The sequence below is a fragment of the Neodiprion fabricii genome, chromosome 4 (assembly GCF_021155785.1).
Source record: "Neodiprion fabricii isolate iyNeoFabr1 chromosome 4, iyNeoFabr1.1, whole genome shotgun sequence".
NCBI lineage: Eukaryota > Metazoa > Arthropoda > Insecta > Hymenoptera > Diprionidae > Neodiprion > Neodiprion fabricii.
The window spans coordinates 28,742,249-28,759,815 of NC_060242.1; the positions used below are offsets into that span (position 1 = coordinate 28,742,249).

At 39.8% G+C, this 17,567-nt stretch overlaps 1 protein-coding gene and 1 non-coding gene across 5 annotated transcripts in view; both read right to left on the bottom strand.

Moving 5' to 3' along the window:
• The window catches only part of LOC124180492 (scavenger receptor class B member 1), a 45,785-nt gene that overhangs the window by 15,833 nt on the left and 12,385 nt on the right, over positions 1-17,567 (bottom strand). For all 4 annotated transcript variants that reach the window (XM_046566091.1, XM_046566090.1, XM_046566088.1 and 1 more), the window contains exons 3-4: positions 3,787-3,878; positions 3,345-3,505 (exon numbers count right to left, since the gene is read on the bottom strand). In XM_046566091.1, coding sequence (XP_046422047.1) covers positions 3,345-3,505; positions 3,787-3,878 — 253 coding nt within the window. The remainder of the gene's footprint in view (positions 1-3,344; positions 3,506-3,786; positions 3,879-17,567) is intronic.
• On the bottom strand, positions 9,903-10,026 carry LOC124181765. Its single transcript, XR_006870570.1, has one exon. It is a non-coding gene; the product is annotated as a U5 spliceosomal RNA (small nuclear RNA).

Genomic DNA, 17,567 nt, shown 5'->3' on the forward strand with positions numbered 1-17,567 from the left:
AAAATGTTCCATCGGTAGACGACGGTTGGTTATTAATATTAATCAATGATACAGTAATAATAATGTATGTGAAACTTTACGACCCCGTCGAAACTAACTTTTACACAAATTACGGATTCGTTAGAGCCGACAATACTCACTGATTTTATGGCATCACTCAGTACAGTTAAAAAATTGACCGAAATGATAATTGTACTTCGTCATGAGGCACGGAGTCAACAATCAGGCGGTACCAAATTATTGGTTAATTGAGGTAGCAGGCGCAAATATCGTGCGTCCTCTTAAAAAAAGACCCGATGTTAGACTCAACGTCTAACGATATGAACGTCATATCCTGTGGCGGTCTTCGAATGAGTCAAGAATTTGGCTAAAGATTTCGACTTTTACCTATTAAAGAAGTTTGTTGCGCATGGTTTTTTTCACATCAGAATCAGGCTAATAAGATTTAATTGAATGTAGAAAAAAAGTTGATGTGCTCAAAAGCTGCACGTGTTATTGGCATAACCTGACAGCTACCGTTCAATGGTTACTTCTAACAGAAGAGAACGTCTGATTGAGTCGTTCGAAAATTTGCTGAAGGTAAAAAATCTAACAATAAGCCTTGCTTGCTCTCTCTTTCTCTCTCTCTCTCTCTCTCTCTCTCTCTTCTTCTTCGACAGTTTACTAACGGCATAGTATTACAAAGGAGTACAAAGAGTCAATACCGATTGTCCGATAGCGGGATCGGTCAAAGAAATATGTACCTAAGTCGGGGGGGGGACATTATTCGATACCATTAACCAGTCCGCAATCAGTTCGGGTATATAATCTCGCGAGAAGAAAGGTCCGATCGTCTGTTACGAGTCGAAACAACAGCTTGATATTCATCGTACATCGTGTGTAAGTCATCTCCGGAGCGGCGTGATACCTGTTAGAGGTATCCTGGCAGCATCTGATACCAGAGGCCAATTTCCCCGCGGCCCTCTTTCGATTAGCATTGTAATTTCGCACTTGCGAGGGGCGTTTCTTTCGAACCTTATGAACCTGACCCGAATACCAGCTCGCCAACGCAGTGTAAATAATTAGTTTAAGTTCCGCACTCCCGCCGTCTGGGGTCCGCTCAACGAATCGTAAAACGGGACCTTACACACCGTGCCACATTCCCTGTGCAGAGGCCAGTTATTGCCAGGAGCGAAAGACTCGGCGGAAATCGGAATTGATTATCCGACCGTGTCTATGACGGATTCAGGCCGAATCTAACGAAGCTGACGGCCTCTTGACCGCTACCGCTATTTCACGATGTAACAGGTTCCAGGTTCCTGCATCGCCGCCGCAAACCTATCTCCCGGATGAGTAGGATTGTATTGCGATGGGTTTTTTCGCGTAGTGGAATTTACCACTGATTAGGAAAATAACCGCTTGTGGCCAGAAATTTTAAGGTTGCAGTTTTTAGTTATATCATTGTTTTACTGGGGAAAAAATATTTTCTGTTTCGCGTGTATTTGACGAACTTGTACAAAGCTGGCAATACGACGATTTCAATTTTATGCGGTTATTAGAAGATCAATCCTATGTTTTTCAAAACACCGAAGGGTAAAAGTTTTACTTGCGATATTGAATTCTCCATTCCGTCCCTATGTATAGCCAATAAAGATCTTTGTCACATTTTTTTTCGCATTAATGAAACCTGTTTAGTGATACTCCCTAAAGAGTTGACGAGGCGAGTACTTCGATACGGCTGTTCAGATTTATTTAGTCTTGTGACAAAACCGTACGGTTTATAAAAATATGCATTGTTTTTAATTTTTTCGTTCAATTTCTTTCGGATATTTCGTCCCTACAACGTGGGACAGATTTTTTTATTTTTTTTGCATCGAAATCAGCACGCGTGCCGCAGGTTATCGTATAAATTTTAAATTCTAATTCAATTCATGTCCATCGACATGATTGATCGCCTTGTAGTATTTTATTCCTGTTTGTACGTGTGTTCTCATTGCCTTAATTTAGCTCGCAACATGTATCGTGGCGGATCTAAGTGAATCGGAATTGGCATAAACACGTGTAAAACAAATGAAATTTTCTCTCGCCTAGAGTAGCCTAATTGATTTTGACGTTTTGAAAAACCTATGAATTGAAATACCAGCATGAAGTTAGCAATTTCTACAATTTGACAATCCGTTTGAAACGCGTTCTGTTTCACGATTTTACCATACGGTAAAAAATGTATGTCAGTCTGCACACTTGAACTGATTCAAGTTCAGTTGAATTGGGAAGGGGATTCTTTTCACATTTCACAATCACGCGTTCTCCAAAAGATATACCATCGGGCTCAATGGACCGGACGGTTGTAACGGGACGTGTTTTTCGAGGCTGTTTGCAGGAGACATTGAAAGCGCCGAAAAGATTGCGTAACGACAAGTAGGCTAGGAGGCTAACGTATATATTGACGACGATAACGGGACGCGTCTTCTTTTATTTGCAGCTGCTCGATGTCAGGTTTATTAACAATTTTCACAAGACTATATTCAATGTCTCGAAAAAGAGTTCCTACATACAAGCAACACCTCGGCGGTTTCACGGCTCTTTCAAGTGTAAGCTTAACGATCCAAAAGTTGTGGATGGGATAGAAATCGACCCGGATTCCATCTGGTAATGGAGTCTCTAATAATCTCTGTGTATTTATTATACACGCGTGCATCAAAGTCTTGTTATTACAGCTTGTTGTAAATTGCTTTCACGAGCCAAATAGTCTACGGCAATTTTTGACACGCTTATGTACACACCTCTGAATCCACTTAAATAGTAAGCCCGAGTCAAGTGGCATCTATGGATAAATTTCTTTATTACGATGAAAAAATCTAACGCATCAAGCTTACCCGTATAATAAGTTGAATTTAACGAGTACAACGGGAAAAGATATTTGACCGACTTTTATAATTGATTTGTGAAGGATAGTCAAGATCTTCTCAATAATCGAGACACACATCGAGTTTTCTCCTTCTTCGAGGTGGTCTTCGTCAGATTGAATTTTTCAGGCCATCCAACTCTTCGGGAAAGAATCATTTACGGCACAAATAGGAAAATATCTATGACTTCCTTTTTGAACAGGATTTAATCTAATAAAGTTCGATTTTTTTATTTATAATTTCAAATGCTTTGACTAAGATTGAAATATCTTTGTTAAATTACTTGCCACTTGAATTTTATCTACGCGTATTGCGGAGACAATTTGCGAGAAGAATTAGAAATCCTGTCAATTGAAAGTAAACGAATGATCAAGTTGGAAACATACGATAATCGCAAATTCTTTTGTTAAAACTTTATCTCTTGGAGGGATAAAGAGAATTTCGGTAAAATTTACTTACTTGTAAACAAAAGGCCCAACTTCCTCAACCTTTGGTTTTTCGCCAAAGTTCAAAAACCCATCGGTATTCGTTACATTGAAAATGTAAACTTTGGTTAACCGAACGACGCCAGGTTTTTGCCAATACTGGAATGAGAGGGATCCGTTCCATAACCGTAATTGCTGTAAAACATAACGTAACCCCGGTGAGTAAACCAGTTTTGAAAATGTACGATGCGAAAGTAAATTGAATTGGAAAAAATTCCCAAAACGGAATTCCATCAACTTTTTTCCTCATATTTCAAAGAGAAAAGTTAGAACGAATTTCAACTTGAATGAAAAATCTGCGATTGCCTTAATCACGTTAGAATTCTTGGTTACTTATGCCAATCGCTAAATTGATACGTAAGTTCAGAACGTCTTGAGTATCGGAAATTTTTTTAGGGAGATCGCAGACGACTTACTTTCATTAGCACGTAATCCACCCACGGTATGCTGCTGAGGATAATCCCAATGGCCAAGGCGAATAGCCCGAACAAGATGACGGCGATTCGACCTGCAAGTAAATAAAAATGTATTACAAGAGGCATCGCATTAAGGCAAGAAATTTTTTGCCACAAGAAACGTGAAGAAAACAGGATGTGTTTTTTCTAATTATTTATTGTCAGATCGCGGCAAGGCTAAAGACTTATGTATCGTAACCCGTAGAGCCACGTCATTGATTGCTTTAAATTCGACATAATTTTCAATTCACACGTTATTCCGTTTAAATTCCTGCAGGTATATAGGACATTCCCCCTCAGTTCCACCACTTTTCTCCCACCCAACCGATCCAAGTTAATTACATACATTACATAAAAAGAAAAAAGAAATTCTACTCTGAAAAGGATTGAATTAAAGTGAAAAAGTCGTAGATTACTTTCAAGTAGTAGGTACTAAAATGCGGCCAGTTATGAGTGATATCTGAGAGAGTTCGTAAAGAAGTGACTGAACTGATGCCGAGTACTCCATATACATATAATATGCTTGATCTATAGCAACATGAAATTGAAAATGTTCTTGCAAAATTATTGGAGGTAACGAACACGCGGCAGGAAATGGGGATGTTTCATCGTGAATCGAGTGATCTCGAGATTGGTTATTGTTCGTTAAATTTATAATTATGATTGCGACATTCTAATTACGGTAATTTCAGCTTTATGAAACGCAACGTCTTATGTCTTGTCTATCCTAAGAAGTGGGAATTGATGGGTACGGGGTTTTTCCCATCCACAATTCTACGGCACTTATTGAAGCCTTGGTAAGGAAGTGACTGGTAGAAAAAGAGAGAACAAAAACTGGGAGGAGGGCCAAAAAAATTCACGCGCGTATAATGGACGACAGTAATTAACATACAGGTATATCAGAGTTAATAAAACAGCTGAAATCACCAACCACTTTAATGAGCATAAGCAACAAAAATCAGAAACCATGAAGTTGTATTTTACTGCCTGTCCAATATTCAACTCTCAAGTATATTATCTCTCTCAAGTATACCTAATTGCAAGTAGGCTTTTGTTACGTTGCTTTTTTTTTCACCGTCAGACACGGCATTTCATTTTTTTTTAAATGATTATTAGATAGAGAGATATGCGTTCGTAAATTACTTTGTGTATAGCTTACACAGAAAACAAATACGATTACGATGTACAATAATATATATTATTTACACATAATCAACCTGCTGAATTATAGTAACTATATAGCTGAGACGAAACCGTGTGACTTTTTTCTGGAGGTACTGCAGTTTTTACTCGTAAATCGATAAGTCATGGAAAAGATGCATGGGGAAATCAAAAAATTTACAGTTTAAGAAATTGTAAAAAAAAATTGAAACGGTTGATGAAAAAATTGGCTCAGATGATGAAACTGATTCTGGCGTAGACGGATACTTTAGTTATTCTTGTTTCCAATTGCCAATATCTCGAGGTAACGGAAAATGTGATCCTATTACACGAAGACACGGAAAATTGTTTCACAAATTCCTATCGTTCGGTAGTTAATCTTCAGATTGTTCTTATTAACGTGTGCGGATACTTTGAAACGATGTCTGAACGCGCAAACAGACATTGAAAAAAACGAAAATTTATATCAGGAAGTATTGTACGAAACGGTGGGCTTAAAGTTTCGTTCATTAAAATATAGTGTCAAATAAATTTTACGTCAGCTGTCATTAGCGTGAAACATTTATGCGTATTATAAGCGACCTCGGCGAATATGCGTATGATAAAAGTTGTTTCTTAATTATGTAAGACATTCACAAATTTCTATTTAATAAACAGCATATTACAGCATTGCTAGCTGTTTTTATCAATCGATATAAACGTGGTATAATTAATTCGACTAAAAATCAACCGTGCCATATTTACCAGTTACAAGATACAAGAATATTGAATTATCGAACGAATAAATTTCATTTGCACGGACAAAAGAGATACAAGCCCGCCAACATGTCAACGACAATAAGCATCAGCTAGAACGTAAATAGCGTTAGAAGAGGAAAAAAATAAAAAAATCTGTGAACGGAAACTGCGTACAGCATGTCATGAATTTGCAAAATGCGTGCGGTTAATACGCATGCGAAAGAAATGCTACGGAGACATTTCAAAACAAGTCCACGCAATGGTAATGTAGCCCTTGAGTGCCCAATTATTTCTCGGTTTCACAGCGGGGAAAATCCAACGTGATGAAATGTGTTTGCTAGAAACGGATCATGCGGTTGTACGATGTTGAAACTGATCATTGCTTCGATATAAATTCAGCACATAACGACAATCGTGTGCGTTTCTTGTTAACAATAAATGTATACAAAACAGTCAGTATTTAATACGCACAATAATGTATAAAAAAAAAATACATCTTCCCTTCTAAAAACGTTTCCTACCATCAAAGTCGGCTCGATTAACATTTTCGAATTAATGGGAAGGCGGTTGCAATGCCGGTATTCAGCCCACCGCATGTGTCTGATGTATCTCAGAATCGCAGATATATATTTTTTTTTTTTTTTTGTATTGCCTATGCAACGAGTTAAGAGCCTCGAAGCCAGCCCAGATAACAATTCCTCGAGGCCCTGGGAAATCTTGTTCTGTTTGTTATTTTGGATTTTTTTTCGCAAACCTGTACTCAAGGTTGATCGAAGGCTGTATGGGGTCATTATTGCCAGTTACGTGTCTCCGTGATTTTCATTGTGATACTCACATTAATTAAGTATCGCCAGCTATAATTATCACCTACTGCGCACCGATCGCGGGAATACCCTGGAATCTCGCCGGTCTTACGTGTGTGCGTGTATTTTGGCAATAAATTAATACCGTCTTTCATTCCAGTTTTTTTCAACGCGGCAACGACTCTTTCGCATTTGCGCCTGGAATGGACTTGTGAGGAATGCGTGTAGGATCAGTCGGTCGGTGGAAAGCCTGCTAATCCTTGCCAAATCGACGGCAATTTATATTTGTGAGACCCGAGCTACGACGGATACGTAACACTGTATCAACGTGAGTCTCTTTTCCCGCTCATTATAGTTTTTGCATAACTTTATTCACTCTCATTGTCAGCGCAATGTTCCTGCACTTGAGTCACTTTCCTTAGTTCTGAACATCGAGCTACGAGCACGACTCGGATGTCGACGGGTCATTATTTTCTACATCATTTTTTTTCCACGCCAAGTGTCTGGGAAGGCACTGCATAAGTGGTCAATTTGTCATTTTTCCACCGGGTAATGACGAAGAGCATTTTACTCATAAGCGTTGAGACACGCCAGCTGGCGAGAAGAAGATTCTCGGACATGCAGATCATTGGCGATACTAATAAGCATAGCCTGTAACCACGCTGCCTCCGGATTTCGTACTCGGCGGTAGATCGCTCCACGCGTAACGGATATGTAAGGCCAGGTGCACAACTTTCGACTCAACGAGTCCTTAAGCTGATCCGCGGGACGTGATCACGCGTTGGCAAAGCGAGATTCTAGCACCGGTACTCTAACCCAAAGTCAGCTACCACTAATTACTATGTTCACATGAGTCTAATTGACGTTACAGAAAAGTGAAAGCTCGAGGGAAATGATTTTTAAGCCGGTTTATTAGCGAGTGTTTATCTAATATACCGTGCCCAAATTATTTTAAATGCACGACACGTATTCGCATGGAGTTCCAACATCGGCGGTTTTTGAACGTATTGATTTCCAGATTTTGCCGAAAAAATCCCATCTTCCTTTCAGTACCGTGCAGCGTATGCTGTGTTGATTCTCTACCCAGTCGTTGATTGGTTATTCATTAGTACATTCATAGCTCAAAAACCGCGACTCTGACCCTAAAACGTCGGTACGGCTCATGCTCTCCAGACCAGTTCCATCGAACTGAATGTGCGGGTGAAATTGCCAAATTACTCGGTCGGTGTTGCAGATTGTATCCGCGTCTGCAGGTATAATCTATTCACCCGACTTCACGAGTCCAGAGTCTGGTGCTCCTCCATTCAGTCAGCAGTTCGTCAAGCTCACTTCTTGATGTCTACTTTACACAGGATTCATGAATGAGTCGCGTCCTTACATCGCTTTGCTTTTGTGAGTACAGGGTCATGACTGTTCGCCAAGTTCCGTAAATTTAGGAGGTGATCGACCCTAATATGGAGATGTTCAAATGCTGTTTATGCACACATCTGTAGTGTAGGTCCAAAACTCAGGTTCAAAGGAATTTGCATGTCTATGGAGAAGTGTTCGGAACGGTGACACAAGTCTTTCGTTTCGCTCGTTTATTTTCTATCTTTGTTTAGGCGGAATTTACTGCCTCGCATGACGTCGTTTTCAAGTAATTTGCTTACTGGATACATTCGATTAATTGGAACTGGTTTTAAACGGTCAAATAAAACGAACTGTTAATATTCACGTAAGAATTCGCGACCAGTCCATTATCTAAAGATTGTTCTCTCCTCGTTTTGTACACGTGAAACGACCATCTCGACGATTCGTTACGTCAGTAAAATAGCTTATAACTATACCATTTATACACATATTTAATACCGACTGGTTTTTCGGCAACAATCATTAAATTCATCGGTTCAATACCAGCACGTCAAAATGTTCGCATGTTAGTCGCGAAATGCAGGTTAGTTTTGTACCTGCCATGCTTTTAAAAAGCAAATGCAAAGACAAAAGTTGTATTGAATAAGTCATCAATTTGCCCTGCGTATAAAAAACTATCCAAAATCTTGTCAACGGGTACTGAAAGCTACTTGCGAACATCGCATATTGAAAATAGTTAAATTATGCTCATGGCTTCTTATACGTTGTACAGTAAATCCTAGAAGTATTGTTGCGTATAAGATATGAAAAAACGAATTATTGTCAAAATGATTTATGTTAAACAGAAGCTAAACTTTGCTCAAGTGCCCGGAGTACGATGGTTAACTTCATTTGCAGAAGTGGAAGCGGCTTCACCCAATAAATTGAAATGTTAAAGGTGTTGTGAATTATTTTGACTGTTAAAGATGACCTTGACGATGTTGAACTAATAGCAAGTATTGAATTGCTTTGCATCTTATTCCCAACAAACGCGAAGTGGATTAAGTGACTAAATATAATTTTTGAATCTAGATAATGACCGCAAGATTGCATCAACTGAAAGTATATGTGACCGTTCACAGTAACTGAATTTTTTGAAGGTAAATTCTCTTTTCTGCATTCCAATGGCTAGTATTTTATATTGATATAACTCAGCAGAGATAGCAGGCATGGCAAACGTTTGGATTCACGATTAACGCGGTATCGTTGTAAGACGAACAATTCAATCTCAGGTGTGTTACTCGCGGTAACCTAATTCGGCTGGAATTGTCAACCTTGACAAACCGACTCGCAGGCTCGTCTAGCCCGGACGGGTGTCGTAACTACTTTACTATGGTCGCCATTACCTGCTATGCACCTTGCTGCATGACGCGGAGTTCAACTAAACGCCAGGAGATGAACGCTCGGGTGTCAACTCCAATGACTCATTTGGTTTTCGCTTATTACAGGAATTTAGACTGCCGCCTACTTTGCATGAAGTAAACATTCCCGCGTTTTTGTCGGCTAATATTTTACGCGCGCGCTTAATGTATAATATGCCTCATGAATTGTTTCTCAACGGTGTTCAAATTCACGAAATTATCACTTTCGTACGTAATCGCAAGAGTAGTCCACAAAAGTAAATAATTATTGATAGTTATACTTGATTACATCTTTTTTAACACACATAGCAATATTTTGTTACAGTGCATAAAACGCGATTCCTACGGAGTTCGCATTGAAAATATTTCTTCCGTGTTTGCTGGTTTTCCATTGAACTGTCATTTCATCGTCGATGTGAAATATTGATTTGAATGAAGACCTCAACAATGACGATGATTTCAATCGATTCAACGCTCAACGTTCACATTTTCATGAATCTATTCGCATCTTTTAAGACTGATTTAGGACAACTCTAAGAGAATCGTATTGTTCAAATCATTGAATGACTTGCAACGAGTCGTCATGCATTAAATTATTAGGATAATTCTGTTTCACTTAATTGGCAGTCCCAGTTTTCACCGGGACGTTGAAAAATTCGAGTTATAGACTCATCAAGTTGTTCCTCTCCACGGAAATCTTTAGTAAAAGGCGAAAGATTTATTCGTGTATTGAAGAGAAACCAGAGTGCCTATCGCAAGTTTTGGCTACCTTCTAGTCAACCTGCGGGGATCATTTTCTTTCGAGAAGGTTGAGCATCGTGGAACTCCTAGCGGAGGAAAAGCGAAGTTAGGGCAGGCAGCTGGAACACACCGTTCCTACCAGGGAATTACACACGACTCTGCAGTCCCGCTAGTGGCCAGCTATCGATTTTTTTCTCAACTTAAACCCGTATCTTGAATACGTAAAAGCCGAGTTTTAGACATAGCGAAAAAGTTCGAACCAAATGGATGAACAGCAACAGGAGAATTCTCGTAGAACGCATCAGTTACTATTTTTATGTTAATGAGGTTGTTTAGCGAGGAATCGATACTTTTTTTTATCAGTTTTAGTATTTAACGAGTCGTCATATACTTAAGCTACGAAGATTGCTTTAGAAATCAGTAACAAAGTTTCAACTTTATGAACGCCGTCGTATCTAGGAAACTGCATATCAAACCCTGCGCTATCCAATCTGGGTATCACCGTGCCCGTAAAAACAGTCAGCGGCCTTCACACGAACCCTGCAGCGCAGCTATCGACTCGAAGAAGGTGTTGAAAATGAGACAGCTGTTCGGTACAAAGTATCTGATTTGTTTCGATCCTAATTTGTGCGAAGATGACGTAAATCAGGTTCGAAGTCAGAGCAAAAGCACGAGGCTAAGTCGATTCAGGTTACAGCTTAATATATATCGAGGTGAAATCGCATCAACTCGCCCACGAGAACGCTGCACTTGGGTCAATATCATGTATCGAGTTGTCGGGCGCGGGTAATGCGCAGGTATGTATGTAGTCTACATCAGGTGGTAACGAGCGGATCCCGAGCTAACCGTGATAAGTATTGAACGCGTGTCGAGTCCAGTATGCAGCTATACTGTCCCGAGTGAGTCGACCAGCCTCGACGAAAGAGTCTTCTCGCGTCCTACTTGTCGAAACTGTAATGCAGTCTCTCGAGGTGAATCGGAGGATTGGTTTTTAATGAACGGTCTAATGTCACCCCGGGGACGGATACCCCGATTTTCAAATTCAATGCGCGGACGTGTGGGTGCGATAATGACGATGTCCGCGTGATTTTGTAACACCTCGAGACCGAAGGTGTTACAAAAGTGGCGCTTGAAACTCTTTCCCTTTTCCGAGAATCGCAGCACAAGCACTCATGCAATATGGAAAGAAATTCCGTTGCAGTTCTGCAGTTGCAGCATGTGGAAAATGAATGTGCATACTGCTGATTGGGTCTGGGAAGCAAAGGGGATGTACCTGCTGTGCACAACGCCACAGTCATGAGGCCCATGGATGGTAATACAAATGCGCAAATTGTGGAGACGAGTTTCGAAACGTCGCGGAATAATCATAATTGTGCCGCAGGCCGAGACCAAATACTATTTTGGTTGGCTACATCAAGATCAGCGGCAACAGAGGCCGGCTGGCTGGCTAACCTTCTTTCAGCATCTCGGGGAATGCTGCGAGTGAAAGTGATCTTAAAATTGCGTTAACGCGTGGACGTTGATCGGCTGCAGGCTTCGCCGGTCGTTCGCTCGCTCCTTATACCTGAGTAACTTCTCTATCGTTCAGGGCCGGCGACTTTTGTGTTGTTGGTACAATGAAGACAGGAATAAAAAATTTTCATGTGCTGGAAAACAAGAGACGGGATTCCAGTCGTGTAAGAAAAAATTTGGCCAATTTTTATGCAAATTGAACCATTCGTTCTTGACATTTCAGTTGAACAGGTTCAGGCATTAGACAAACATGCGTAACATCGTTGTTCTATAAATTTTCAATAGTATACTTCCAACACAACATCGCTCGAATGGTACCGCAATTTCACGTGCCTGCTGAGAAATGACTCTGACCTCGGATAGAGCAATGCTCATTGATAAATTTACACCTGAAAATATTGCAAGGACGAAATTTGCTTTCGAATGAATTCAAGGTACGAAAAAATTGTTCCTGTTTCACTAAACACATGGAAAATTGACAACCCGCCGGCCCTGCTATGTCGGTATTCTTGTAGGCTTGTAAACGCTCCCTGGCGTACAGGCACGACGTATACTATTGCAGGTGGTCAGACGAGGTTTCGTCATTGCCTAACACGTTGTCCACCGAGCCGGCGCGGCGCAACGTCTTGGCGTCCGGATCGCATCGCGTATTCGTGTAGGTATAATCAATTCACATGAGCCCTATCTCAATTAGTATCTTTTGAGGACCATCGAAACTATAGAATTTGTTGTTGGCATGGGGCACAGGGCATGGGCAACGGTAAAGCTGGTCAAGCTGCATGGTTGGGTGCGAATGCACCTTGAGTATTACGCAAGTTATTACCGCGGAGTCTTCAATATTCGCAACTACAAACTCATGAGTTTGACGATAGATATAAGACTTAAATTTCGATTGAGTAAATGTTAAAACGAATTTACTTGAAAATGCCTGTAGCATTGAAGGAATTCGAATCACGCAGTAGTATAACTCTTGTAGTAGCAGTGCTGTGGAACTCAGTGACAACTCTTATACGTCCCTACATAGTTGCGATAGTCCAACAAGTTTTAAACCGGTCCAACGCATCGCCGTAGACCTATTACTTTCAGCGAAGGATGCAGGCGCGATTAAAACAGAGGGATTCTCAAAGAACTGAGGTATCCCGAAGAGATTTTCCGACATTTTAGTTCTGTTACGTTAATAGTTTGCCAGGTCTTACAACCACGGTAATGTGAAAGTCGGAATCTGAAGAAGTTGCCCTTCACGGTTGGATATAGTCAAATTAAAAGTTATCGTTGCCGTAGGGAATCAGATTGATTATCTGTAGGTAATAATAATAATCGCATATAACAGGTGCGTGACTTAGAAGCATGAAGACAAACGAGAAATGATTAGAGCCATTGAAATTGATTATTTATGAAACTTGCTAGTCATAGTTTGGGTTGTATATAATTCTAAGTTGCAGCTGTCAATCGATCTACGCTCGAAAGTATTCTCTGAACGATTCAAGTTCAGAAAATCTGGTGCTACATTAGGCGTTGGCTACATTTGGAAAGTAAATTGTTAAAATGAATCCACGGACTTATTTTCGTGATAATCATTATGACGGAATTCTGAATTTTGGCCTAACGGACTTCGAGTCTGCAAGGTCACGAGTCACGATGTTTAATAAATCGACAGTGAGGCGTGAAAAGTTTCGTAAGCAAGGAGCATTTCAACGTTGCTGCGTCGAAAGCTCGTATCATCCGAAAATCCGCTAGGTAAAGAATTATGATCGATAGCTGTGGTTAAACCAGATAGTCATTACCGGTTAACTTCACTAGGAGATGAAAGCAAATTTATCAAAAGGTCGTCAATCAAGTCGTGTTTAAACTGGTGCAGAACATGTATGTTGATGGATATTGCACCTCGTAGTTCTTCCGAAGTGAAATATACGATCTGCAGTGTAGAGTGAACCCGAACCGGTAGAACTGTGAACAACAAAGTACAGCACTTACTTTCACAATCCCCGAGTTATACCACGCGAGCTATCTTATTGTGATAGAATGGTTAAACAAACCGTGCTTGGAGCGCTGGTTTTAGCATATCCCTCGAAACGATAACTGCGAGTCCTATTCATTGCGATCAGCGGACATCGTGTTTTTGAAATGTTTCATAAGCCTAGCGCGGCTTTTGGTATTTGTACATTCCTCAAATCGAAATATTAAAATTAGGTAAAAAATTGATTGGCTGAGAGTTGCTCGCAATTTCGATCTACGAGGAAATGAAGTAACAACTGTCGCGTTGCCTGGTCTCCGTGCTCTAATTTTCAACCAAGACAAAGAGAATCTTGTATTAACAGCGAAGGTTTTGACATAGAGAAAGAATATAGCAAATGATCGATTTTTAATCAAGATAAGACTTGTAATACGGACAAAGATTGATGCTTGACGGGGCTTGTAGGTATGCATAGTGGTTATTAAAGCGCGGTGCGTCTCGACTGACGGCACATTCGAAAAAGTTGAAAATATAAAAAGAAATAGCAAGAAACTCGATGTTGATAATTATAACAGCAAACATGATGGATGTTTAATTTCTCTCAACGAACCATCTACTCTGCCGCAGCTTTCTTTTCTGTAACAAGTTCACAATTCGGTACAAGAAAGTCGCGTGATCACGGTCTTCACATTTTGAAACTGCGTATAATAGGTACAATTTCTTTTCTGTCCAGGTACGACGATACAGGTATAATACACTCTTGTTTTAAGTAACGGACATTCCGGCCCTCGGGCGGTCCAAGTAATTGCATTGCGGCCCCGTTTATGGCGTCCAGAAGACGCTGGGCCCGGGCATTGTTCGGAGGAAGTATGTAGGTGACCTTTGAAACTTGGTGATGCAGACCATCGGGCGTCTGCGCTAAGAAAGTTGACATCAATGGACCCCGATTAGAGAATGAATAAACGGTCAAAATGGGACAGTGAACCCATGCGCTGTGATATATGCCACGAAAATTGATGCATTAATCGATGCTTCGTCTCCAGGTTTATCTTTTTGTTACACGCGGACTTTACAGGAACGAGACCGATTGATTATCGCCTTTCAAAATGGTGTGAGAAGCGATGCAGTCGAGAAGGGGGTCAATTTCAACATTGTTAGTTAATTTTTCGAAGGTCAGACTTGTTGTAATATTTGAGTTATTTCAACGTGGCTGTAAATTGAATGCTCTAACATTACTGACTTATAACCTTCAAGGTTTCAAATGTCGCTATACCATCGAAATAACGACATTTCGGTTTTAATTACGTTCCACTGGAGTTCATCTCAATATTGCATGAATAAGCTGGTAGGAAATCGCAATTTGGGGGAAAGTTTTGTAATATTTATGATCGTTGTGTAAAATAACGAAGTGAAGTGAATTTAATAAATTGTATTCGTACGTCATCTGCACGCCGATGATAAACCAGACGAACCTTGAGACTGCATATAATAAGATACCCGATTTGGCAACATACTAGTTTTTCTACATACATTTTCGGGTGATCGTTAATTTCCAACATACACTTCTCATCCCTGGAATCGATAGATAATTACGAAAAATCAGTTTTGAATTATACCATATTTTTAGCTTCATTGATAAAGGTGCCGAAGGCGATTCAAAATTGAAAAAAAACCTCATTTTTCGAGCTACAAAGAAATGAGCTATTATTCGATTCATTTTATATGGTCGGAAAAAAGGAAAAAATGGACGTGAGTTCTGAAACGCTTTTCATTTGTTAAATTGACTTCGACAACCTTTCCAAGTTCGAGACAAATGAGATTTGTTTTTTAATTTTCCAATAAAAAGGAAATAGCGTGTCAATTTGATTATTAGAATGCAAAAAATGAGCTTAATCGTTCAATCTAAATTTATGCTTGATTCAAAGATAATGAAAAAAAAAAACAAAATTGAACACCTGTTAAGAAATTTTATTACATGTTAATCTAACGCTGTGAATATGACAAAGTGCTCTATGCAAAATAGATCTGAGATGAAATCTAAAGCGGTTTTGAACACCACTCTTCTCACTCTTTCGAATCTAATTCTTTCGTCACTGGAGTGCTGCGCGCTCACATGACCATTGGATAGCTCATATATGTATACGTGTATTATGCATGTACAATACTTTGATTTGACTGAACGAAATAACAGACTGTGCACATCCTTCGTTCAACAACATTATTCTGATCTTGTGATTTTCCGTTCGACTCCACCTCTACGTGTGTTTCACTATCCGCAGTACGGAACACCGTCTCATTTGAATTAGTCGCGTGTGCCGGGTAGATTTGTACCGGTAACGAGGAAGAATCATTCAAACTAATTTCAGTTTACCATAGTAGTACCTAATTGCGCGGTGTGCGTGCGTGTGTGAGTGTGTTCGATAAATCGTCCAAGGCTACGACACTGTGGTATCATGTGTAAGGTCGGCTTATGTATCGGAGGGAAGCTGACCGTTGATTTAATTGCCTGTCGCAGGTACATTTATTCGATTGTCAGTATAGAAAGTAAGAAATCTGCAGCTAGACAAATGACGGGAGATACGTATCAAGGTGTATCGCAGATATTAATCGTTCCAGGTGGTACGCGTGATGCATACATATATATATATATAACATGTACGGATATATCGAAGTGAATGAAACCACTGGTGAAATCTGCAATAAAAGTGAAAATCCGAATCGAGGTCGTTGTATTTTCGAGATTGAATTCATTTTCAGAATGTTTTTAAACGTTTTTGTCTTTTCAACCTTGCTTAAACTCTTTTTGCTGTGCACTTCAATGTTTATGCAACGTAGATTTACGAGACGGATGTGAGTTTTGAAAAATTTCTTTCCTATACTTGCTGCTGAGTATGTATATCAGGTTATGTACGGCTAAGTGGATACCGGAAGTCGTGCGGATATGTATGCTGTATCTGTATGTACGCATATACCCACGCTCAGCGGTTTCTTAGCTTTCACGGCTAGATTGAAGATCATGTTTTTTTATTATCGCTGCTCGCCGACCACGTTGCGTCGTTCGAGTGGGCATACATGCAACGAGAGTGAGGGAATTGCGGGTTTCGTCAAATTAACTTGGGTTTTTTCCCGACTTGTAACGTAATCTATGGAATCACATATGCATAGTTATAAATGCAAGCCAGTCTACAGTGAATGATTGCGTTGAATGTCAATTACGGACACGAGTGATTTATGTGTTCGTTAATTTTTGACCTCAGTGAAATGTTACCTTTTCAATAATGCGTTCACTGTGTTTCCGGTTTCCCTTTTAAATTGTAGTTTGCGTTTTTCAACTCGCTGCTTTTATCACACCGTCCCATTGGAACTGAAATAACATATCGCGTAAACCACGTGGTTTTTAAACGTCTCTGTATAATACGACATCGAAATATGTTTTGCAAAATACGATTTTAACTAAGGTTGTTCAAGAACTTTCATATACATGAAATATAGATTGCATGAGATTTGTCACATTTCAGACCCCTGAAACGAAATTTACCTCAATCATAATTTAATACTGCGTTTTTTACGTTCAACGCAACTGAATTTCTAAGGTACGTGATATTCTTGACCGTGGGACTGTAAATGAAGATAATAGTTTTCAGAAGTATGATCAGTAATCCTAATTTTCTTTATTGCGTAAGGTCTCGGCCGGAACTACGGCTAGTCATCGGTAGATCTATAAAAATAGTTGTAGCCCCGTATGGTGTTGATTTGGGTAAAAATCTTCTGCACTCTGTCACTTCTCCTCAATACGTCGTCATGTTAGCATCCTTAACGTGATAAGAAGCCAGAATGTCACGAAAGTAAGCTAATTCACCTTACAAATCTAAATTAAGCATGGAGATATAATCTATCAGGGCTAAAATGAATCAAATAAACAAGAAAAATACAACTTATTATAACATTAGCAATAGAAATAATACAGCCATTTCTATAGACTTGATGATGCCTGACCGTCGTTCTGACCGCAACGTTACGTAATAACGGGGATCAAATCTCTGATCGCAAATGTGGAAGCTATTATCTTTGTGCGAAAATTTC